The 26,796-nt window shown below is 43.5% G+C and overlaps 1 protein-coding gene across 1 annotated transcript; it reads right to left on the minus strand.

Annotated features, from left to right (window-relative positions):
• Positions 1–774: 774 nt before the first annotated feature.
• LOC306916672 (YY1-associated factor 2-like) lies at positions 775–25,861 on the minus strand. Its single transcript, XM_079494660.1, has 4 exons — positions 25,570–25,861; positions 24,767–24,892; positions 5,207–5,365; positions 775–4,158 (listed from the first exon to the last, which is right to left on the minus strand). Exons 1-4 carry the CDS (start codon positions 25,593–25,595, stop codon positions 3,783–3,785), a joined length of 687 nt encoding a protein of 228 aa, XP_079350786.1. The 5' UTR covers positions 25,596–25,861; the 3' UTR covers positions 775–3,782.
• Positions 25,862–26,796: the final 935 nt, after the last annotated feature.

The raw sequence follows: 26,796 nt of genomic DNA on the forward strand, positions 1-26,796 counted from the left end.
AAACTGTGTATAAGTGGAATGAATTACTGGCATAAACCTTCAAACTGTACATAATTCGTTATTAGTCATCTTAAAACTTTTTAAAAAATGGTATCGCCAACAGAGCACAATACCATATCTAGATATTATCATGCACAACCTCCCTGCATAACTTGCATGTTTTTATAGATTGTATCTAGGACAGAGCTGTTATAGTTCACCATGTAGTACTGACTGCTATTTGCACTATGTACTGCACAGTAGTTGCTAACTTATTAATCATTCTGCTGCATCAATGTTGTATATTCCGTATATCTTCAGTCATTAGTTTATTCATCCATTAATGTTTTATATGTATATTCTGCATATTTTTGGTTGCAAAATGGTGATGCGTATCTACCTCAATAACCAGGGATTTTGCTATTCTAAACTATATGTATATTCCGTATGTCCTCTGTTCCTAAACTGTATATGCTATAGTTTATGGTCATTCACCACACATAATAGTGCATTATTTATAGTATATTACTGTATTAACTACTAGTAATGTAAAATAACTTGTATTTTATATATCTTTATGGCCTACTTTGTTGCTTTCAGGCAGAAACATAGTATCTCTATTTCAAGTTTTGCTTTTGTAATGCCCTACCTTGTCATACATGAGTGTTGCACAACATAATGCAAATTAACTGGCGAAATCCAACAATTTACTGCTCTCTCACATGTACATGAGTATGTATGTGACAGATGAAGTCTTCGAATGTTGAATTATTCATATATTATGCAATGAACAGGTAGCAAAAAAGGAGTGTTTATTCAAGTGAAACAAAACTGGATCAGGGTACATTTTTGCACTCTTGAGTTCAATCAACCCTGATTTTACGGTGTACCATTTTGGAATGTAATCCCTCATGTCTCTCTAACATTAAAAGATACTTAAAAACTAAGAGACCAAGCCTGCCTCACAAATACTTATATCTCAGGAACAATATATAATCATGCCATGACGGCTCATAAAAACCGTCCTGTTACAAAGTAAAAGTATTGACAATAACACTGGTCTTGATGTATAATACAACCACACTGAAACGCTGCAGTACAATAGATGGAGACATATCCTGTGTCTGTGTAACATTGTATTCATCTACAGGTGAAGGAGTCAGTGTGTAAACCCTTTGTTAACATGCATTATTCCTGTGTATTAACCATTTAAATAGCCTACACAAATGCAGTCTTAAGTCCAAAATAACACTAGTGAAACCCTTAATGAAAATCTCCATACAATATGAGTACATAAACAATGTAATGTTTTGCAGTTCACTTCTGAAAAGGGCTCACCCTTGTAAAGGAAAGGCATCACCAATCTGGGGATCTGTCTGTAATAATAATAACTCAATGCTAACAACTCAATGGCCATGGCACTTTAAGTAAATTCTACCGACAGTTTTATCGGATTCTCCCTGTGTTTTACAGTCCAATCAGCAACCGCAATGCCAACAGATGAGCTCAATGATAGCATTTGCTCTGAAGTTAAAGTAACATAAAATTCTACATTTAACCAATTAAACCCTATATATATATATATATATATATATATAGACTAGTTGAACAGTGTCCCCCCCCCCCCCCCCCCCCCAGGGCTCTACACTACAAGCCCCTCCTTTTTCCCTTCTACACTAAATATCTTAGCCGAAAATAGCCAACCTACAAGATCACAAGCTTGTAGATCTGCTATTTCCACAGAATCCTCTTCCCACAATAGGGATGTTGAAACCTCTTGGGTATTTGTATGAGGTACTTAGAACAGTAGGATGTTTTGGCATGTCTGCCAACCAGCGGATGAAGTTTGGCCCACTGTATAAGATCGATGTTGATTGACAAGGAACCCCCACAGCATAGGCTGGTGTCCATTGTGTTTGGATGACCGGAGACCCAAACTACATTTATGTATCGCCAGAGATGGATAGAAATGGCAGTGGATGAGGTGCACACTGTTGTTCCATCGTAAGTTAAGTGTAGTGTCAAAACTAACTAGATTCCAACTCAAGTGTCAAGGGCCTGCCTCCTAGAAGTAATTATTTGGATGTTTGAGACCAGACTTTCGTGAAAATCTAAAACCTGTCTTGAGAAATGAAGACATCACAGATTAAGGAGATTTTCATTAAACACAGTGGTATTGTGTACTTATAACACTCCCCATGGTCAATACACAAGAGTAAAGCCATTGTAAAGTGAAGTATAACCGTCATCAATTATTTATTTGTCTCAAGTTGCCCTGTGACAAAACAGGAAACAGGATTGTAGTGTATTCCAAAAGCTCCCCCACTACAATATATTGAGCAGGAAGTATTTCCAGCAGTCCACCTTATTGCAGGCTATAAACTATACAGCTACTTAAATGCGCATGTTCAGAATCCGACGTCAACATTTTGACGACTAGGGTTTTCCCATTGTTTGTGCGTTGTAGAAGCACTGTGCCGATACTTGGCGGTACAATGGACTGTTGGCATCCTTTAATGTTCCATACAGAGCAATTCCACTGAAATACCGTCCGCTAGGAGAGGAACGCAATGAGCACATCCCTGCCGGCGTCCTGCAGAAAGGGGGGCGTGTTCACATCGTTTGCGAATGCTTGGTTCCCTCACCAGCACGCTCCAAACTTTGCCTGAAAAGCTATATCGTCAAAACACACCTCACCGCGACAGTGCGAGAACGACACAGTTCAGCAACGGCCTGGGGCAAAAAAACAACCAGAACCGAGTTCTGGATTGACATCTTGAGCTCTGGAAACAAACCAGTCTGGAAGTGAAAGAGCTTCTCAAGAGTATCAGACTAGCGGGGGGGGGGGGGGGGGGAAACTCAGGGGTGCAAGCGGAGAGAACACTGGGAGATGTGGGATTGAATCGGGCGTAGTGGGGCTGAGCAATTAACTGAAAATATATCGAAACTGATATTTAGAACCTATAACTGACGTAGTCTTGCTAGTGTAGGTTAATCGAATAATTTTTAATGGATTTGTTTTTCATTTCTTACACAAAATAATTTCAATCTATGTTTTTGTAATAGACTACATGAATGTGTCTGATTAACCACTTGACCCTTAGTTGTACAATGGCGGCATACCGAAATGGCAAAAAATAGCCAATCTACAAGCTCACAAGGCGTTGCTTCGGAACGCATTGTGATCTTGTAGATCTGCTATTATAAACAAAACAAATGTTCATTAATCGTAATCGACGTAAACGTGATATTGATTTGAGGTCATACTGCCCAGCCCTAGGGTATAGCGTTGTATAATGTATGGGAGAAGAGCAATGGCTGAACGTCTTTGCTGGAGAAGGAAGAGATTGTGTCTGCTGCCCCGGAAACCCCTGAGGTGGGTCGTTGTAGACCATGCTGGGCAGGAAATGCAGATTTGTGGGATGCTACAGAGTAAAATTCAGAGCGTTAATTTAACTCTTAAAAGTGTAACATTTAGGGCCCATTTGTCGGAGTTTAAGAGTTAAATCATAACCCTTGATTTTGCTGTGTAGGTGGTCCCAAATTGAGCCCCCCCCCCCCAACCCATCTATCCAGTAGAGGTGTTGTGTTGTTTGGTGTCTGGATATACCGTGGGACTTTCCATCGTTGTCCGTCGTTGAAGCTAGGTCAAGGGTTAGGGGTGAGGACCATGTTGGCATTGTGGGGGGGATGGGGGGCACGTAGAGGGAACCCCACCCCCACCACCCGCTGCCATCCAGGGGCTTATGACTAGGGCAGGAGGGTGATGATGCGGGGGTAGTGGGGGTGGGGCTTTCCTGTATTCAGCGAGAGTCCCCGTTGATGGAGGCGACGTCCCCTCGAGGTGAAGAGGAGCGAGAGAGCCCCCTCTCTGTGCTGCTGTTGTCCGGACCTGAGGAGCCGTTCTGGGCGTGGAGGTGGTGTGGGTGGTGCTGCTGCTGCTGCTGGTGGTGGTGGTGGTGGTCTGCCGGCGCCGACGCCACGGTGGTGGCAGCAGGAGCCGGGGCAGCGGAGGAGGAGGATGAAGAGGAAGAGGAGGACGAGGAGGATGAGGGAGGCGTGGAGGTGGTGGAGGAAGGCCGGGCCTTCTCTTTAAAGTCCGTGATGACGACCGTCAGGTCGCCCACCGTCACCTCCAGGTGCCGGGCGCTGCTCCGGTCGATGTTTTTTAACCGTGGCCTTTTAACGGATCAGAAACACAAACATGGCGGTCAGGTAACCGTATGTAAACAATGGCTTTCTGATGTCGAAAGCCAGCCGCAAAGAACAGGCCTCACAACAAACGTACAAAAAGGACTAATTAATACAAGCGCATTGTTGCCTTTCTATTTAAAAACAGAAACAGTCTGTGCTCATTGTGCTTTGATGGATTCCAAATGCTACCGTCAAAGAGCATCATCAAATGACTACTGATATTGTTTCATCAGAATCCCAGGAACAACACCTCCCCAGAGCGATATAAAGAGAGTAGCAACAACTATAATCACTCCAAAAGACCTGTTTTTCTTTTACAGCAATGGCAGATCATGGAGCCTCTCATTTGTTATTGTAAATCAGTGACTTGCAGCAGAATAGTCTGCGATACACTTTTAAAAGATAAGATGATTAAATATCATCACATCTGAATCATTTTAACATGTCACTGGAACTATCGGACATCTACGTGAATCACAGGACGATTGAGCATTTTGGACATCAGTTGTCAACACTCTCCTCTCTTATTTGTACGTCTCTAAATGTTCTGATGAATTGAAAATGGACCCTGTTGTAAACAAGTGTAATGCTTTATCATGGTGTCGTCCACAGTAACCGCTTTTGTATTGACCTGTGCTTTCGTTTGAAATGTACCCATTTCTGCATACAGTGAAATAAAATGTTCAATCAATCACTCCTCCTTACATCACTCTGCTTCTCCCCTTACCTCTTGAAGGAACAATCCACCTTGTTTTTGACCCTATCTCTCATATGTCGGTCCTCACAACATTAATGGTGGGTATTTATTTTTGTAATTAATTCAATAACCACAGCTACTATTTTAGCATGCTAACGTTCCAGGAAGGAGGCTGTAGTTTCCATTAACTTGAAATCCGATATACAAACTCACAACGGGTCGTGGTGGTGGTGCGACACACAACCGCCCCAAATCAGGTACTACAAGTTAATTCCTTCATTGCATTATATATCCCCATAATATTCCCTTTCATCCTCCGGTCAATAGCATGGTTACCTCATCTTTTTGTGGTTGCTGTTCTTCTTAAGCGCGGGCTCTCTGTCGCTCTTCTCTCTCTCCGGTCTCTCCTTCTTCTCCTTCTTGGGCTGTGTGGGCGATGCAAACTGCTGCGTGGCCTGCTGCTGAGACACCAGCTGAGAGACTGGACGCGGCTTCCTGAGAGACGGAGAGAGAGCGGGGGTAAGAGGTCAGAAAGCAAGAGAATAAAGAGCGAGGGTGGAAGTGAGGGAGAGATAGCGAGAGAGAAATTGAATGAGAGTGAAACGGAGGGGTGGGGGGTAAGTGGTGGAAATCAGGCCGTAGAGAGAGAGAGAGAGCAGGAGGGGGAGAGGGAGACACAAGTGGGACAAGTTGGAAAGAGGGAGAGAGAAAGCATGTCAGCAAGTCAGTTAAAGGTGAGTGTGAGCAACCGAGCGATACACAAAGCCAGTGAAAGAGAGGGTGGATAAAAAGGAGGGTCAGAGATGTTCAACACCAGAGAGAGAGAGAGAGAGAGAGAGAGAGATAGAGAGAGAGGGGGAGGGAGGGTGAAAGCAGAGAAGGGGGAGATGAACGAGAAGGTTAATGAGATGGAGCGTATAGCTTTATGCTAGCATACAGCTGTAATCAAAGACCCAATAAACCCTGCCAAAGCTGTTTAGGGCCTGGCTGTTGGGAAGGCCTCTCACCAGCCTGATTATAGTTTGTTGTATGCCAGTGTCGTGTGCCGGAAATATTAGACCTAAAAGTTCACAAACATGTAGAGCTGCTATTATCGGCGTACAATAGGCTATACATTAAGCATTAACGACACACATACTTGCTGTATTCACAATGCAACTCACTGCTCAGGCGTATACCTGGTGTATACTCAGGTGTATACCTGCCTGGGCTTGATTCAACTCTTGATAGGAAACCACACTGACACAACAATGACAGCATTGGCGCGGACAGAGAGGTAGAGCATTTCTCATTTACATTCTGGCAAAGAAGCTCTCGCACTACAATATGTTACAGAGGACAAAATAATGTCACACATTTCCCAAAGGCCACTTAAAGAATCCAGGATCCAAAACGTTATTTTTTTGGATCAAAACTAAGACCATAACCATTTTTCTGTTCCCATACTTGCACCATCTGGACACAAAATGATGGTGGAGGTACCGAGGTAAACATACATTATGTGCCAGTAGTAGAGAGACAATGCACTACGAACAAATCCATTCTACTGAAGATGTCACTACCTCCATGAAGACATAGCACACACACACACACACACACACACACACACACACACACACACACACACACACACACACACACACACACACACACACACACACACACACACACACACACACACACACACACACACACACGTATTCAATCCTATCAATCAATCACAAACATCCTTTGTTGTTTGATTCTAAATGCATTTCAATGCATTTTGTTGTGATTAAAACTTGTGATGCAATTGATTTTTGATATGTAAGTGAAAATAGTATTTGATCACTGTCTTGTCAACTTGATTCTCTGCAACATTACAGCTTTGTATGTCAAGAACACAACAGGGCAGCAGAGCTAAATAATATTGTGTGGTGTAACTGTAATCACACTACCTTCTGGTCATATAATAGCAGCAGTTAGTTTCAAATGGCGGATGTCTCCAATGGTAATGTGTTGGAATGTTCTGTATTCTTAACTGTCACTTTCCTATTCTCCATGAGCTCATTTTCCCTTAAAGATTCACAAAAATGATGCATTATTCAACTGTTCTGGCATCAGTTTGCCATGCATGAGGGGTGTGTGAGCATATCTGGAAATGAGCGTATGTACAGTATATTTACGTGTGTGTGTGTGTGCGTGTGCGTGTGTGTGCGCGCGCGCGAAAGGGATGGCATGTTTTAACACTCAGTATTTGCATGAGAGCTGTGTGTGTGTATGTCTTCCCCAAGGATATTGTGTGTGTGTGTGTGTGTTCTCGCTGTGCGGATTTCCTCTGACTGTGGCTGCCACTGTTAGAGTTTAGATGCCATTGTTGTGCTGAAGAAGCCATCTGTTGAGGGACCACAGATCCTGCACCTGACTGTGGACAGATATTTGCACCCACATACAGTACTGGAGCCCAACTGATATATCAGTTCGTCCAGTATATACTTTCAGTTTAGCCTATTTTTAATCACGCTTTTTTAGGCAAAATGAATTTGGAGAAAAAATATATCTAATTATTGTATAATTAAGGTTAAATGTTCTTTTCATACATTGAAGTTTAGTTTTTAGGATTATCATTATTTCAGTGTGCGACCCACTACCCACTACTATTTTTTATGTTTTGAACGGGTAGCGCACCTACAGTCAGAGCGCGGTGGTCACATGAAGAGTACATTTGCTCATACCGACATAGAAACTTTAATAAAATCTACGTTATTAGATTTAGCAAAATATCGGCCAACATCGGCAATTGGTGGTCTAGGTCGGACTCTCCAAAATGTGGCAATTCTATCTAACACAGGCTCAAACGTCATACATGCGCTTTATACATTTATTCGTGCGCACATCCAGCAGTGGAGGCCTGGAGGCATGGTTGGACCTGCAGTAACAGAACACGGTGTGCTGACTTCACCTTCATGGCGAGCAGGAGAGAATCTATCGTTTTGTAATTTGTTATGGTCTTTATATACCACCCCTATTTGCTGTCACGTTAGACTGTGTTTATTACATGGAGAGGAGTTTGATTAATGTTAGCAACACTTCCATTTGTGTCTGCGTCCCTGTGATGGATGAACGCTTCCTAAATGTATCAGCCATTTGCATCAGCCCAAATTAGATTCTCACAATGACTTGCATGTTTACCATTTAATGGCTACATAACGGATCGACCTATTTAGTGCTTACAGATTTAATAAATTACATCACATTTAGGGTGTTGTTAAATGAGCAAGCAGTTTGCGAAAACTCCCCGGACAAATAAAGCACTCATAACTATGGAGGTTTCAATGCCCAAGAGCTTACAAGAAACAGTTCCACCATCTGACAGAGGTGTCATTGAGCAATGTCGCCCACCCCCTCCCATTGAAGTGTTCTTGTCTCGTGATACTTTGCTCTGGGACTATATCACATCTCATTTTCTCATTTCCTCAGAGGATATACAACAGCTGTGTCTGCTAGCCTGACTGCTGTCTTCTTCTGAGGGCAAAGGCATTGTTTAAATATTCCGTTGTGACCTAAATTGGGGGCCCACCAAGCTTCAAAGAGACTTTGTTTTAGTCTTGAGGGTTTTTTTTCCTTCCCCCTCTCCACGTTATCTCTCTTTTTACAGTATACTATACAGTCTCGCTACCAGTGAGGCCAAAGCAAGATGCAAATGGATCTCTTGGCCTACATAAACGGCTGGTACGGCATGGGGAAACAGTGAGATCCTCTCTAATCTGTCTGTCTTGTCAGCGCGAGGAAAGCCCGAGGAACTGCTGACACTTTGATAAAATGGGAGATGCCTCCCTGGGTCTCTCAGTGTTCTTGGCATAAGTAATTTGCAACTCTTGCTGGTCTTACCCAAACACTTTTCATGACGATAGGGCAGCATCCTAATCCTGATTTATTACTTAGTTGCACGCCAGTGTAGCGTGTTGAAAATAGCTGATGTACAAGCTTACAAAGCGTTGAGCTTGTAGTTCTGCTATTTTCAATAAATAAAGCCATACTTTCCTCACCCTGCCTCACTGAGGCCTGCATACAAAACACAAACACTAGTGAATGGCACGCCATGCGGCCTTGACACCAATGGAAGCAGCTCTCATACACGGAAAGGTTTTCCATCTGGTTAGCATTCATTCCATTTACTTATTATTAACATTTGATTCGTTCATGCTTTATCTCTCCAGGGAAGGTCAACCGAGCGCAGATGCTCTTTAAAAGCGAGACCTTGCTTCACGCACACAAAGATCTGTATTCACACACACCCACAAGCTCACTGCGAACCATTCCTAAAGCCTGGTGGTGAGTAAATTTAAGTAATGAGTGCTGCCACGTGTGCCAAGTGCCTCCTCCTTGCAATACTATGACAACCTCCCTCGGAACCATCCGCTCAAGGTGAAATGTCCGGTGTGTGGCCGCCACTCTGCACAAGAGAAACAGCTTCTCTTGTGCAGAGAGCTGTAAGTGGACCACACAAACGGACTCACTCACACTGACTTGCTTGCACCTTTTAAATATTTTATAACGTAGGGCACCAGGGTGTCTCAATTAGTTAGTGCACGTCTCGTACAAAATGTACACAAACCAAACCAAACTGCTACTGCAACATCAAACATGTTGTACGACAGCTCCTTGCATTTCCATCTCTCCCTCCCTCTACTGAAGCAGAAATGCCTATGGAAAATAAATACGACCATTTGAAAACGTCCTCTCTTTTATTAGCCGTGTAAATGTGAATTCATCCACAAGAAGGTGCAAAGGTGACTCAACTATGCACACCTCTAGCTGCCTTGTTTGACTCAAAGTATGGCAACACACATTTTGTACACACCGTCTATCTAATGTATTACAATGAATTAGATATGTAGCAAGAGAGACAAGATGATATGCGAGCAGTGAACCTAAACAGAGACGGCCCTGTTAACTCAATCAAACGGTTATTATCCGAGCACTTAGGGCTTCTAGTGCTGGACACTGTGTGTGTGTGTGTGTGGGGGTCTGGATGTAATTTGTGTTTGTGTGTGAAAGCTAGACGTTTAGGATAGAGAGAGAAAAAAAAGAGTGTGCGCACCGTGTGTATGTGCATCCATGCAATGTTTTTCTGTTCCAGTTTGAGTATTGATTCCAGCAGGGGTTTCTCAGTGTCTAATGCGCTGCACTGTTCTGTCTGACATTAATACCGTAATTTGGGGCTGAGCTTTGGTGCGGCGGCACGATCGATCCCAGATCCACTCACCCCATCCTTTTTACTGCAGCTAATGGGAGTCCCACGCTGGGAAATTAGCATGTTATGAGGAGGACTTAAGCATACTGGGTGTCTGTTCTTGAAAAACGTTATTTTTTTGGATCAAAACTAAGACCATAACCATTTTTCTGTTCCCATACTTGCACCATCTGGACACAAAATGATGGTGGAGGTACCGAGGTAAACATACATTATGTGCCAGTAGTAGAGAGACAATGCACCACTGGTACAGATTGGTTAAAAATTAAATCATGTTTTATTCATTACAAATAAATCCTGGATTGTATCTGTCATGCAAGATGTGTGTGTATATTGTTGCAATGTACAGCATCTTTTTAGAACACAGCTTTGGGGGGCGTCTCGGCCTTTGAGGCACAAAGCGTCCCCCATCAGTGAGTCACACTTTTCAACCTCTGCTACGGACTGGTGCCTCCCTACATCGTTCCTCTGGGTGGGGGTGTGGGGGGTGTTCAGACTGTTGCCTCCCTACATCGTTCCTCTGGGTGGGGGTGTGGGGGGTGTTCAGACTGTTGCCTCCCTACATCGTTCCTCTGGGTGGGGGTGTGGGGGGGGGTGTTCAGACTGTTGCCTCCCTACATCGTTCCTCTGGGTGGGGGTGTGGGGGTGTGGGGGATGTTCAGACTGTTGCCTCCCTACATCGTTCCTCTGGGTGGGGGTGTGGGGGGGTGTTCAGACTGTTGCCTCCCTACATCGTTCCTCTGGATGGGGGTGTGGGGGGGGTGTTCAGACTGTTGCCTCCCTACATCGTTCCTCTGGGTGGGGGTGTGGGGGGGTGTTCAGACTGTTGCCTCCCTACATCGTTCCTCTGGGTGGGGGTGTGGGGGTGTGTTCAGACTGTTGCCTCCCTACATCGTTCCTCTGGGTGGGGGTGTGGGGGGGTGTTCAGAGCTACAAAATGCTGCCACAGATCCCTCACTCACACTTTAACTGAGTGGGAGAGAGAACTCTGTTTGACCCCTTCCCAAGACACTCGCAGGCAGGCAGGCAGGCACACACACACACACGGGACCCATTGGCACTCAGACAGATACGGAGGCGGAACCGTCTTTCTTCTGCATACACACACATACTTACACTTCATCCCTTTCCCTCTACCTCCTCCTTTTACACACAAAACTCACATCCCCAATGCTCACGGCTCACACACAAACACATCTCCCCTCGTCCTCTACGTCTCCCTGTGTCCCCATACACTTGCTGACCTTACACGCTTTCATCCAGGGGCTCAAAATCTGAGAAAACAAGGCATAAGAGTCAAAACTCCCCGTTAGTGGCCCCTGGAGGCCATGTTGTACCACACACACTAACAACACCAAAGTGGTATGAGTGGTTTTATGAGGAACACAATGGATGCAATTCTGTGACTATTGTGACTTTATTGTGTCATCCATTCTGCTCTCACGGTAGTGAAGACAACATATTGGCAAAGAATGGATGCTGTTGAGAAGGACTTGCACATTTAACCGTCTTCAATTGCACCAAACCTTTTATGTTTTGTTTTTGGCCAATCAGTTTCTGAGCCTATGCAGTATTTAATTTGTTGCAATTTGAGTAAAATGACTGGTGTTACATTTCCATTAATAACTGCTGATATGATTGATATCCTGTATGGTTAATTGTGGGTTCACTCAGGCGAGCATAATCTTAGTTTATTTTCTCCACATCATTCTCTGGCGAGCATAATCTTAGTTTCTTTTCGCCACATCATTCTCTCTGTTTTTTGTTGTGAGAGCTCTACTGCACTATTATGTGTTCCTAATGCGGCTATAATAACTGTGTTGCCTTTTTTATGTCAGGCATTTTATGTCTGCTAGGTCAGGAGTTGGACGGGGGTGCACGGCCATAAACATTTGGGAACCGCTGCTCTAAAGCAATGATTACTTTGATTTCCTTTGTTTTAACCAAAAAAATAAATAGCTTACCCTACCTTTAACCTTCAGTATTTTTACAGTGTAGTGATTGTAGCCATAAAGGTTCTGCTGGCGATAGTTTCAGCATTAACAGCTTCAGTGGTTGATGGATGGAGGACTGTGTGACTGCATGGATGGCTTGGCTAGACTGCCACCTTTCCGCCACAGTGGACAAATGGGTCATCAGTAACGCCATCGCTGGTCGTGACTCAGCAATTAACATGGTGTGTGAGGATGTGTGTCAGTGTGTGTGTGTGTGTGTGTGTGTGTGCGCGCTTGACAAAGTGATAAAGAAAGTAGACACGAGAATGTGTCTGCCTCTTATTCTCTCTCTCTCTCTCTCTCTCTCTCTCTCTCTCTCTCTCTCTCTCTCTCTCTCTCTCTCAACACTTAACCCGCCGCCATTAATTAATAGCGTATTGCCAAGGTTTTATCGCGCGTAACACTTACTTTGAAGAGCCAAATATCCGTAATCGCATGTTAGTGACAAACTGCTGTGTGTGTGGTGTCTTGACCGGTTGTTGTTCTCTCGGTCAGTGGTGGAAAAACCCGACCGCGAGTATCACAGCACCTGCTACAGGCCGTTGAAAACGCTTGTCTAGGCCAGAAACTGCCCCCTCAATGTCATTTCTGAGATACAGGGCTTTGAATGCAGGGCTTAGAATGGAAGTGGATGCGCACGCATTTTCAAAATGGCTGCAGCCACTGTCCTATTTGGTGTTGTTGTGTTAGCAAACGGTGGCTAACGATACAATCGGATCAAAACATGGATTAAAGAATGTAAACCCTGGAACACGAGAAAGCTGCGTTTGGCAGGCTAAGGTAGGCTACTAATTTAACCCTCCGTGTTCACCGGTTTTGGCGTACTCCGTGTTAAATAAATTACCGATATTAAAATAATCTCTGTTCAAAAGAGATGTATACTACATGTCAAGTATTTTTCTCCCTCCCCACAAAAAATACTGTTCCTTTATATTATTCGAAAAATGCGACACTCTTGTATGACAAAGTAGGGCATTCATTTACGGGAACAAAAAACATTAAAAGTTGGACTACCTCCAGTCCAAACAGACCTTGATTCTAACTCTTCCTGTAACTGCAAATGTTGAGAGCTAGCACTGCTAAAAAAAAAGTTGTTCACCTACTATTGACAATAAAGTTGAAGTCTAAATGACATCATGGCTGGATAGTGTGATTGAAACTTAACACATTTTAATCTGGAAGCTGGAAGTACCCTCACTAAAAACGCCGGGACAACGCTCCACACGTCCCAAACTCTTCTCCCTTCTGGCCCCAAAACTGTGGAATGCACTCCCCGTTGCAATCAGAACTGCAGCATCACTCCCAATCTTCCGCCGTAGTCTGAAGACCCACCTTTTCAGACTCCATCATGGCCCATAGCACTTATCCTACCCCCTTAGATAGCACTTTTTAGACTTAGATAGCATTTGAAACAGACTTATAGCATGTCATGCTACTTCCAGTTAAGGAACATATCCAAAATCAAGCCATTCCTCTCAGCCCCGGATCTCGAAACTGTTATTCACGCTCTCATATCATCTCGTCTTGACTATTGCAATTCCATCTACTCTGGCCTTCCGAAGAAAATCACATCCCGTTTACAATTAATACAAAACTCTGCTGCTCGACTACTGACAAATACAAAGAAACGGGACCATATAACACCAATACTAGCAGATCTGCACTGGCTGCCGGTGAGCGCCAGATGTGACTTCAAGATCCTACTCATCACGTTCAAAGCCCTAAATGGGTTAGCCCCTAGTTACATCCGGGATATGCTATCCCTCCCTGAATCCGGGCGCACCCTCAGATCCTCGGATAAGGCCCTTCTGGCTGTCCCTCGCACTAACTTAGTTACCCGGGGTGACCGGGCTTTTGCCGCTCGGGCACCCAGAATGTGGAACGCACTGCCAGTGCACATTAGGGTAGCACCATCCGTCCCGCTATTCAAGTCACGCCTGAAAACCCACCTCTATACTGAGTGTTTTTTAACTATTTAATAGCCAGTTGTACATACATCCTTGTTTTGTGTGCCATTATCATGTTGTTATTGTGTGTTTTTTGCTGTTTTAATCTTGCTCTGTGCAGCACTTTGGAACTATGTTTTGAAAAGCGCTATACAAATAAAGTTCATATCATATCATATCATATCATGTAGACAGCACAATAATTGCATTGTATGTAGTCATAGCACATCATAGTACATATGTATAGCATAGTATAGTATATATGTATATTTAATATGTATAGTGTCATTATATAGATATGTTCTAGTTACGTTCTTAGCTTACGCATGTTTCTTGATAAATGCATTTTATATATGTGATGTATTCCCATACTTTTGTTCTTGCCTAATGTAAGTCGCTCTGGATTAAGAGCGTCTGCTAAATGCCTAAATTGTAAATTGTAAATTGTAATCGCATCCCGAGTCCCAGTAATGGGACTCGGGAGTGGTGAGTTTGGACTGTTAGGGAGGGCCGAAAGCACAGAACTGTAAAGGAAAGGGGTGTGCTGGATTTATAACACAAGACCACAAAAGAGTGTCATGGTCAATGTGAAACGGAATGCGGCAGGAGCAGCACTATAATCATTGTATCCCAGTTATCTTGTTTTCATAATCGTTGGAAGCAAAACACATGATTTAATCGACAATTTGATTAATCGCCTAGCCCTACAAGAAACTATCATTTTCACGAGTAAGCTTCAAAAAGCCATTAATCAAACAAAAACATGACTTTCGTGGGAGTGGGTATTTAACTGTGTCTGTATGTGTGCACTGTGTTATCCTGTGGGTGCTATAAGCCCTATGCATGCAGAAAGATGGAAAAAGAGTGTACGTATTGTGTGTGCGTGTGCGTGTGCGTGTGCGCGTGCGTGCGTGCGTGCGCGTGTGCGTGCGCGTGCGTGCGTGTACACACAATATAGACACACACAGTGAATGTTGACAGAATATGAATGAGCTCTCGTCTCTCATTACAGGTCTCCATACGATGACATCACCACCACTTGAGAAATGTGACACCTACTCTGACCAAAAGAATTATAAATGATCAAATGCAAAGAGACGCAACAAACCGGTGTCCTTATCAAAGGGTAATACATGATGCAAGCACCGGGTGAACAAACTGACATTGCGTTTATGAAACTGGATCATCTGCATTGTGTAACATTCTGAATTGGGCAATATAATTTTTTTTATCTTCCATGATGGGTGTTACTGATGCGTTTTACAACAAAAGCACATGTCAGCCGGGTGAGAAGCCGTAACGGGAGTGTGTGTTTAGGGCTAAATATTACCTCATTTTTACTGTTCTGCAAGATGGTTGTGAAAACAGCCTTGTTGGACCTGCAGGGCATGTTCCGTGTGTGTGTGTGTGTGTGCGTGTACGTACGTGCGTGTGTGTGCGTGCGCCAGGTTTTTTATCAGCAGACCATAGGCTATGTGTTGCTCCTGGGAGCTCATCCAGGCCAATGATTAATGTCTCCCCTTGCTTGAACATGCTACCGCTGCGTGCGTGTGTGTTCCGCATTTACGCATGTGTGTGTGTGTGTGTGTGTGTGTGTGTGTGTGTGTGTGTGTGTGTGTGTGTGTGTGTGTGTGTGTGTGTGTGTGTGTGTGTGTGTGTGTGTGTGTGTGTGTGTGTGTGTGTGTGTGTGTGTGTGTGTGTGTGTGAGAGAGAGAGAGAGAGAGAGTAAGGATGTGAGACAGATGGCTCTCCGTGTCCTGTGGTTTATCGCGCCTTCTATAGTCCACTCAACAGTGTAACACACTACCCAGTACCCACACACACACACGCATGCAAAATGATCAGTATGCCGTGCGTCAGTGTCAGCGTAGTAATTACAGTCTCATCACGTAGAAGTAATCCCGTGCTATGGTGACATGTTAAGAGCCAGCCTCACTGTCCCTGTTGTACATACACACACTCACATTCAGCATTTAGCCCACACAATAGATCCTATACTACCCTATAATAACCACGTTCAAAAGAAGACCTTGAGCCAATGTGGATATACGTCTATACTGTATATCTGTATACAGACACTGTATATCTGTACGAAAAAGCCTGGTTATGCTATTATTCAGTTCTGTGTCTTTAAAAACAGAGGATCTCGGTCCACTTTTCCCGACCATTTGTAAATAATTGCTTGCTTTTATCGACCGCCTCTGCCTGCATGATGTCATGTGGCGTGTGTGTCCAACTCATTATAGTATCATGTTATCCTGTAACTTACACAACATGCAACAACTCTCACATGTGCATACCGTAATAACATTGTTTAAACCATTTAAACATGTATGCAAGTGTGTGCGAGCCCACGCAGGCGTGGGTGTTTGTGTGCGTGGGTCTCAGCTTTTATCAGTTGTAGGGAGTTGTTTTATCAGTTGTCCATGGATAAACGTTTGGCAACCACAGTCTGTAACAGTGTCTTTCTGTCATGGATTGACTTTGGTCAAGAGCTGTCGTTTGCAAAGTAATGTGTTAATTTTGTGCTATAATCTTTTTTGCGGGGGAAGCCGGGAAGGTGTTAGTTTTTTTTTAAACGGCAGCGATTTCATTTCGTTATCTTCATGCATGGCTGCACGGGCAATGAATAGTGCACTGTAAAATCTTTAGTGTTAATTTCCCTCTGCGAGTGTATAAATGGAACCAATACGGGTCTCTGTGAGTGTATAAATGGAACCCTTACGGGTCTCTGTGAGTGTATAAATGGAACCCTTACGGGTCTCTAACTCAGAGAGGGTACAAATTGGACTAAATGGATCCATTTGGACACTTTTGATTTGATTAGATTTCACGGTGTGAGAGGGTCTAGAGATGGCCCATTTTAAGTATGAGGAAATACAACTCACTGCAACTGGGCTTACGATCCCCGTTTCACAAAACCAGACCACACACACAGACAGGCCAATTATGATCTCATATTTACCATGAACTGCATTACTATTTCCTGATATTGATCGGTGACTCAGTCTCCCTTGCCTACTTTTTTTTGTTTTGTTTTTACCAGCTCTGGCAGCGTGGCTGGTATTGCTTTAACCTTCACAGCCGTGCACAACGTACTGAACAGAGTCACAAACCTTTGTAATGCATGTAGTTCAAATCTAATGAAAGCTGAATTTAAAGACGGGTCTTTTTCAATTTCGGCTTTATGATTCGTTTTTTAAAGCAGGTTTACTGGTTTAGTTATGTTTTTCTCTTATTTTTTTAAATAATATATGGGTGGTCAGGAGGGAGATTCAGCTGGAAATGGCTGATCTACAGGCTTGCAATGCGTTGTTGTGAGCTGTGGGGTGTGGAAGTCCAGTGCAGCAGCTAATGGGAATGTCCTGAAGCACACAGCAGGCGACAAGTTCGATCCCCCTAGACTGGATTTGTGGTCACGCCAGTATGACGCTTTTAAAAGAACTGCTCTTTTGTACAGTGCCAGCAAATGAGTCACAGCCGGGTGTTTTAAGGTGGACCGAATCAGAATCGGAATCACTGACTGACCTGCAGTGGTGGAAAGTAACTAAGTACATTTACTCAAGTGTTTTACTTCTACTCCTCTACGTCTCAGAGGAAAATATTGTACTTTTACTCCAGTACAATTATTTGAATTCATTATAGTTACTTCGTAGATTTTGATTATTATTATGAAACCACTTCAGACCAATATACTACTTTGGCAATTTGAAAATAGCAGATCTACAAGCTCACAGCTGGGATCTGCATTTTCAAAGGATTTTTATACATATTACACCACAATAATGGCTCACTCACCATATAGTGAGTAGGGTGTGATTTGAATGTTACAGTCATGTCTTTTAGCATTTACTGTGAAGTGTGTACTTATATTTTGAGGTTAATCCACATCAAGTGTCTAAAGGATACATCAACTAAATATATCTAATGTGAATCCTCACACTACAGCGTACCATATAAACCTAGGCCATACTGAAATAAATACCATTTGAATCAACCATGCAATCAAACCAAGCACACATTGAAAGCCAAGATGACAAAATGATTCTGTTTGAAAGCAATGCATGCCAGTGAAAAGCCTGCAATTCTAAGCACGCGTGCTACACTCTATTAGACGCTACATACCATTTTACAGAAAGCAGATAAAGCTTGCAATCAAAGTCAGTGAAAGCCACGATGCCACTGTGTACACTGAATGCCCAACGGTAACAGGTGAATGTAGGCCTTAAAACAACAAGCTAATGTAACGCTGATGACAGGATCTCAGCCAGCCTCTTAAGATGGCTCGCGCTTGTTTAGGTGCAAGTTGACAAAATGTACGCTCATCAGTCAACCTGTCACCACTAGACGCCCCAGGTTAAGTTCAACCTCCGGTGAGAGAGAAAGGCAGGGAGGGAGAAGAAGAGAGATGGGGGTTGGGTGTAACAGAAATTGGCTACATTCACACAACGGCTTTTTTGCTCTCACGTCACATTTGTGGGTTGGGTAGAAATGCCATTCCGATGGGGTGGCATTTCATTAACTTAATAGCAAAATGGTCGCCATGTGAATATGGTGAATAGAGGGAGGTAGGGTGAGGGTGGCAGAAGACAGAAAGGAAATGGGACCAAATACAAGAAAGAATATCTGCACTGTGAAATCTAATTAATTCTACAAATGTCAGAGTTAAGTGTTTAGAGTTTAGTGTGTACTGGCAGGTGATTAGAAAACAAACTGTGATATGTCTTCTTTTATAGGCCTGAACCGATTATATGACACAGGTCTCAATGGTTCATAAATAATGTTTGTTATGAGCTGGTCAAGCTTGCTCCATTCACTGCTTTGTATTCATGTAACTTCCGGTGCGAGGTTTGGCTCCCATGAAAGTGTCATGGCGCAGCACTGTCACGTGATCATGTCACTTCCTTCTCTAATCTTCCTTGTGGGCAACCAGGAAGTGTAGCCCCCCAGCACACACACAGTGTGGCTTCACTCTAGGCTGTGGTAGACGGGCGATGTGTTGATTTCCTTCCGCGGATGTAAGAAGAGGCAATAATAACCTTCCAAAAACTGGATTTTGGCTCATTTTGAGGAGAAATGGGACTATTAAGCGTGCGTGTGGCCGTGTGCCCGTCGGATCAGTGTGGAGGCTGTCTAACATGCGAGTAAAATATATATATATAGATTATTTTTAATTACCGGATTAAATGACAATTAAAGAAAGACAGATTTTTACGTTCTGGCACAGGCGGGGGGGTGGAGAAATAAACAGAATTCCACGTTCCTGGCATTAATACGGTTAACAATGGCTTTATTGAGAATTCAAATAGGAACAGGACGTATAACAAACGCCATCAAAACTGTTTGTCACGACATGTGGAAATATAGTATGATTAAACAAGCGGCCCAGGATTCGTGGCGTGAAAGAGTGCGCATACAATAGTGTGCAGGTGTGGGGGTGTGTGTGTGTCTCCTCAGCAGGCAGGTGCCGCTTGCTGAGGCAGAGGAGAAGGTCAAACATACAACTACTCACACACACCCTGGAGAAAACACTTTGGCTGCTGTTGTGTGGATGATGTTTGGATAGCGAGCTGCGTTCGACCGCTTTCTGTCAGTGAGCGCTCTGGAGGAGAAAATGCCAAGTCTCTACCATTCCAGCTAGGTTTAAAATAGCACTGACAGAATATGTCCACACAGCGGGCGGAGTTACCTGCAGTGTGTGGCTGTTTTTACCTGCTCTAAAATAAGTTAGTTTTCGTTTTGAACAGCTCTACCAGGGGAAAAGATTATCTGTCGGTCTGTAATAGGCATGGAGTGGATAGGGCGTACACACAAAGGTGATGGTGATGTTTTAGATCTGTACAACAACGGGTTAAATAACTTCCTTGGGAGGTACATGCTGTGGGGATTGAAGCTATGACCTTATGGCTATGGGGCACCCACTCCAAACCACTGGGAGACTAAACCATGCACGCCATGACTTGCATTGTGGAGATTGTAGTGTTTAGCCAAAGCTCATTCTGCTCATTCTGCTCGGCCCGCAAATCAGAGGAGTACTGGCATGTTCTAATAATGAGTGGGGTGAGACAAAAATAATTGGGCTTCAAAATTGCAACATGCCTCTGTGATGGTTCTCTCACTCTCGAACCTATATATCTGGCTGTCTATTAATTCCTCATTATCTTTTTGTTTTAAAGTATCATTTTCAAACCGAAGAAGTTAGATAGACTACGTGCTGCAACGTAAAGGGTTCAATACCTAAAGTACAAAAGCTGCTTGCCCATGAGCAAACTACTTGAACTCTTACCATCTCTCTCTCTCTATATATATATATATATATATATATATATATATAATATGTGCACTGCACACGCATAAAACTAAATAGTTGTGTTGCAACAGATGGGTGGGCTAATTTGACAAGCTTGTCGGATCACGTTCATCCTTTGTTATTTTCCTCTCTCTCTCTCAAACTCCTTTTGCTGTGTTTTCATCCTGATAGTAAGCACCTCTTGGGGACAACACTGACATTTCCTTCTACTCACCGACTTCAAACCGCTGACGTTGGGGCCAGTTGTATAGGCACCGCAGCAGAAAGCAGTGTGCACGCGTTGGCTCTGCGTCATTTGGTGGCTATGTACCATGTCCCAAGTGTATACAAATGTATGCGTTTGGTCCTGAGTTGCAACTCTGCATGCTCCATGTACTTGCTGGCAAGCACTTACAAAACAGTTACAAAACCTAAGTGCTTATGCAAGAGTGTGTGTGTGTGTGTGTGTAAGTCAGCCCAGCACATCCTTATTGAAAATCTTCCTCCATTTTGCTCCTTCATCATTTGCTTAAATTAATCACTTTTCTCCTCAAATTCCCAACATTTTCACTTCCTCATCCTGTTCTCATGACTTTAATATATACAGTATATACACATATATTATTTATATACTATATTATTATATATTACGTTCCCCATCTCTTTTGTACATACAATATTGGTTGATAATATATTGACATCTATTATTGTGTTACTTTTATGTTATTGTTATGAATTAAATACAAAAAACAAGTCACCTTTTTTTGTCTATGTGCAGTTTACATTTCTGACTAATAAAGTTTTCAATCAAGCAATAAAAAAAACCCAATTACATACATTCCCCCACTATTCACTTTTTGCTAGAATATAACCGTTTTAAAAAAATGTTTTTTGTTGTTGTGGCTTTCGCCTTTATTTTATATTTTTTATGGAGGGACAGACAGTAGGCTGACAGGAAATGGGGAGAGAGATGGGGGGAAGACATGCAGTAAAGGCTGTCGGGATCGGGGGTCGAATCCGCAGCACACTGCCAGACTGGATTACCAGTCAAGGTGCCTGGACCACTGAGCCATGGCCCAGGCCAATATAACTGTTTTTGACCCAGGATGCTGGTAACTGTTTTGGATCCACAGTATGATGGGATGGAATGCATGGCTACATGCACAGAAACATAACACAACACAGACACCGAACAACGCGTAATGGGTAAAACATTTTTAACCCATTTTGGGCGGGAACCCCTTTTTGGTGTTTTAAACATTATGTTATAATTTAGCTATTGAAAAATAGCAGATCTACAAGCTCATAGCGCGCCACCGAGTGGCGCGCTATGAACTTGTAGGTCTGCTATTTTTGAAAAATCGTTAAAATGTGCCTCAAATCTTTCAGAAAATTGTCATGATTTAGAAAACATTATTTATTTTTTTTCGACGTCAGGCCTGAATGGGTTAACAGAGCACACCCACACACACTAGTCTGACTATTGCACACCATTTCCCGTAGTTTTATTAATTTTGCAAATAAGACTGAACAGACGGTTTTTCAGAAAACTGTCAGGATTTAGAAGGCATTTAGAGGCAGAAAACTCTTATCTCCATTTTCTTTTTTTGTAAATTAACGCCCTACTTGCTCATATTACAGCGTCACACAAAAGTACCTAAAGCAGCAGATCTACAAGCTCGAAACGCGGCGCGAAGCGACGGGCTTTGAGATTGTTGATCTGTACTTTTGACATTTTTTTATTTGAATCCTGAAAAGTAACCGTTTTGGACACATGAGGTTTCCACCAGAGAAGATTTGTAGAATCGGCCAAGTGTCCAGGAGCAAGCACTAAATCCCAACACAAGCTCTACTTCGGGCCCGGGAGGGGGTTCTGTTGTGTTGCTGAGCCAGCGCCAGTACATTCACATCGAGGGTACAGAAAAAGACAGATTTGCCTCCGGAGATCACACAGTACACAGTGAAATCCTCAGCGTCCATTTAACTCAGAGAGTATACAAATGTAACCAACTGGATTTGGTTACATTTGTACCCTTTCAATGCATTACATTAACACTGGGGATTTTCACTGTGCATCTTACAAAATAAAAAATAAACTTCTACCAGCATGTGGAATGTGATACTGATAGCCGCTGTGCTTGTTTAGAACAAGATTCCTGCACAGAAACCCGGTTCAGATGGCGGAAAGGGAGGGAGTGGGCAAAAAAGCACATCTGTCATCGGGGTTATCAGTGACAGATGCATTGGGGCCACAGATGTTTGACTGAATTAGGCTGACGGCATGTCTAACAAGCCCCATCAGTAATAGCTAGGCTAAATCACATGACCTTATTTACTAGACAATGTGGACCTTCCCGTGGCCATGCATTTATATTCGGTCTGCGGTTTGCTACCTAACCGGAGAAGAAGAGACTGGCTCCTGCTTGATGCTCTAGCACAGGTCCAACTGTGTCGCTTTCAAGCCCTTGTTAACAGCACTGACCTCATGCTGGGACATTTTGCTGCAACGTTATGTCAGCCTGTGTGTGTGTGTGTGTCTATAATGCTATAGCACCATAATGTAAGATGTAAAATGGGTGTGTAAAGGAAACATTAAGTTATATAGTCATCATACTCATCATTCTCTCTAGTGTGCATTTGTGTGTGCGTGTGTGTCTGACTCTCTGTGCATTTTTCGTGCATGTGTAATGCTGCTAATATTGCACTGCAATAGGCCTAGAACTAAACACTGGGTTACTGATCTTATTTAATCCCTTCAGTCTACTGTGTGTTTTGATCCCTCCCTCTCCAATCCCTGCCACCCCGTTTTAGCGGGTTTCAAATGGCGCATTAGCCGAGGGAAACGTAATTGTTTTAATTGCTCAGAGGAAGAGGGTGCAACTGCTTCAGTGTGTCAGTATTCATGAATGCCTGGAGGGAACAGTAAGGGTGATGTGGCAACTTTATGAGACGTGAAGGAGAGAAATTCAGTGCTCAAAGGCAGTCTGCCTCTATCTACAGACAGTTTTAATTCTCAGGGATCACCACGGACTAACACTATGAAGGAAAAGGAACCTTTGCTTATCAATCCATACATATTCAATACAGCAAAAATAATCTGTTCATTTAAATATGAGTGTATGAATGGACTCAAATTGTCTTTTGGGTCAATTTGAATACACTCGCAAAATAACACTGAGGTTTTACTGTGTGAAGCTACAACCTCGCTGCCTTTGTTTCTATTTCTGCTTGTGTGTGTGTGCGCGTGTGCACTGTGCAGTGGCTTCTGTTTAAGTGCAAATATAAGCGCTCATGTGGAAAGTGCATGTTATGTGAATCTGCATGTACAAGGAGTGTGTGTGTGTGAGAAAGTGAGAGAGCGAGTGAGTGCAGGTTTGTGTATAAATACATAGGCACTCGTGTATAAAAGTGTGCATGTAGTGTGTATCTATGTGTGTGTGTGTGGGTGTGGGAGGGGCAGTTGTGAAAAGAGGTTCTCAGAGCAGCTGCCAGACGGACAACCATGCCTCATTACTATGCAATGGCTTAATCAGCCTGCTGTCATTAGACACACACACACACACACACACACACACACACACACACACACACACACACACACACACACACACACACACACACACACACACACACACACACACACACACACAGTGTGCAAGTGCAAGTATGCACAAACCCGTAGACGGAAACACAGACATGCATGCATAGGGAGATGCACACGGAGAGAAGGGTGCAAGCATGTGGCGTCCTTGTGCTCACAAACCCAAGGTGGTGCCACATTAGCACGAAACATAAAACACATCCAAGTGGACCATCACAGTGTCACATCTGCACCGTGGTCAGGGCTGTTGTTAAGAGACATTAAAACAGCTGCAGTGTGGGAGACAGCTAATTGCCCAAGCATGAAAGAGGATTGCACATGCACAGCAAACCTCTGTCAACAACAGTCACATGTGCCTGAGTGTAGGAAAGCCCCTGTACGGTTACTGTATGTCTCATTTTCACAAGACACAAATTCCCTACAACAGCAACTAATCTCCAGGAACACAATGGATGCATGTGGTTGAACAGCGTCTGACAGTCTGACTCTGAAGTCTCGGTCAACAATCACCAAGCTGCTCTGCTGTCACACCACTATGAAAGACCAATACACTACTACTTACTTACAATGTCTCTCTCACAGACACACACACACACACACGCACACGCACACGCACACACACAATACTCAGCAGCAATGAGGACCTTTAGCCAGCAGCATAATCCTCAACCACAACATAACCCACCACCACCACAAGTAGAAAAGAAAATTATCACATGAAGAAAAACAACAATAACATGACTGTGAAAGAAAACGTTTACATGTACACGGTGGTCTAACCAATCACAAAGATCATTTCATTAAAGATGTGGGGTTGTTTATGTAATTACCTGGTGGACGTGCCCTTTCTGACATCGCACATCATGCACTTGAACGCCTCCGCCGTATTCTTGTAGGTACACAGGCTGCAGTCCCAGTAGCCCACGTCAGAGGGGGGTTTCGCTTGACGCTTCGGCCTTTACAGATTAAAAAAAGAGAAAAAGGGAGGAGAGAGGAGGAGAAGAGATAGGAGGGGGTGATGCTTAAAAATTGCAGATCTACAAGCCCAGAACGCGCCACATCCGCGACGCGTTGTGAGCTTGAAGATCGGCTACCCCCCCGTCCCCCCCCCTTCGGCGAGCGACACCGTCGTATGATGAAGTATAATAAACCGGGCTTCGGTTAATTTGTCTGCCGATGATCCCCCCGGAAGGTTAGTAATGATTATCTCTGGTCTGTGTGAACATCTGGAAACACTAATATATATCGGATTTGAAAACGATCTGACACCTAAAAAATTGGCACGATAGGGGACTCAAATACACGCACTCAAATACACACGGGGGAAAGGGAGATAGAGGGGGAGAGGAAGAGAGAGAGGGGGAGACTATAGAGAGATAGAGAGACAGAGGGGGAAGACTACTAGGGAGAGATAGAGAGGAAGAGAGAGAGGGGGAGAAGGGGAAAAGGGAAGAGAGGAGAGAGAGAAAGGGGGGAGAGAGGGGGGGAGAGACCGTGGAGGAGATTTTTTTTCTCTCGACGTCGCCCCCCTTCCTCCTCCTCGTTCCCTTCGCTTCCCTTCCAGTTCCAATATGGAGTCAGTAATAACGCGGTAATAGCAATAGTCGGTATGTGTGTGTGTGTTTTTTTTTACCTCGTTGGACTCCGCTTGTCTCCCATGCCAGACGGCCTTGATTAGAAGGCGCTGAAGCGACGGTAGTCCTTGTTGTTGGCGTCGAGTTCTTCTTGATCTTTTTCAGGGAACCACCATCCGACGTCCCTGTACTGGTGCACGACGCTGCCGCCGCCGAGAAGCCGCTTCGCTCGGCTTCCAGCTGTCGTGGAAAGTACTCTCCGGTTGGAACAGGACCGGTCACGTGGCTCCGCAGCCGTCCAATGAGCGCGGGAGACGGGAGACGGGGAGAGTCATTTCCTGGGGGCCGACAACATTCCTACAACTGATGAATTAGAACAGCACTAGATAGGCCACAATGAATCTAGTTCTAGTAGCCTACAATGTAGATGAAATGTTACCAATTACCATCTGATGATGACATGGCACCCCAAATCACCACTAAAGGTGGTTGCACACCGGCCGCGTTTTTCGGAAAACCGATGGAGAAACGCCGCAAAAAATCCGAAAAACGCGCTCGGTGTGTGGGGACCTAAACTGTAAAAAAACAAAAAAAATCAACCCGGCCATTTACCAGGATATTTTAGAGCTATTTTTTCCCTTTTACCTCTGATGATTTCCTTCCTGTTTTTGGCTATATAGAAGTGATTTGTACGTCTCTAAACGTTTTGATGAATTGAAAACGGTGGGCCCTGTTGGCTGTTGTAAACATGAATGTTCTTTGACTATATAGAAGTGTCTATTTGTACGTCTCTAATGTTTTGATGAATTGAACAAGGTGGACCCTCTTGTAAACACGCGTAATGCTTAATTGGGTCGTCCACTCAAGAGTTAACAGTGTTTGTATTGAGTTTGTGCTTGAAATGTACTGTAATTCTGCAAACTGTTAATAAATATTTCAATCAATCAATCAATCAAAAACAAGTGTAATGCTTTCATGGTGTCGTCCACTCACAGTTAACAGTTTTTTTATTGAGTTGTGCTTGAAATGTACTGTAATTCTGCAAACTGTTAATAAATACTTCAATCAATCAGCACTTTGTGCTTCCATATGTTGAGAATAAGCTCTATGGTGACTATGGTCTATGGAGATTGTTTTAACACGGCCCCAAGAACGACACGTTCTGTCAGCCAGCTGACAGACTCACTGTACACAGTACACTTCAGGTGCAATGATCAACACATAATACAACAACACCTGCCTAAATAACAAATTAAACATTCAATTTTAAATGTAATATTTAAATA

This window comes from Electrona antarctica (assembly GCF_951216825.1).
Source record: "Electrona antarctica genome assembly, chromosome: 23".
In the NCBI taxonomy this organism is placed as follows: domain Eukaryota; kingdom Metazoa; phylum Chordata; class Actinopteri; order Myctophiformes; family Myctophidae; genus Electrona; species Electrona antarctica.

What these genes read in the sequence shown, in the direction of transcription:
- LOC306916672 (XM_079494660.1), bottom strand. Translation starts at nt 25,595, where the DNA reads ATGGGAGACAAGCGGAGTCCAACGAG. An exon ending in AGAAAGGGCACGTCCACCAG is followed by an intron (nt 5,366 to 24,766) that starts GTAATTACATAA and finishes TCCGTCTCTCAG; the next exon opens with GAAGCCGCGTCCAGTCTCTC. An exon ending in AGCAACCACAAAAAGATGAG is followed by an intron (nt 4,159 to 5,206) that starts GTAACCATGCTA and finishes ATCCGTTAAAAG; the next exon opens with GCCACGGTTAAAAAACATCG.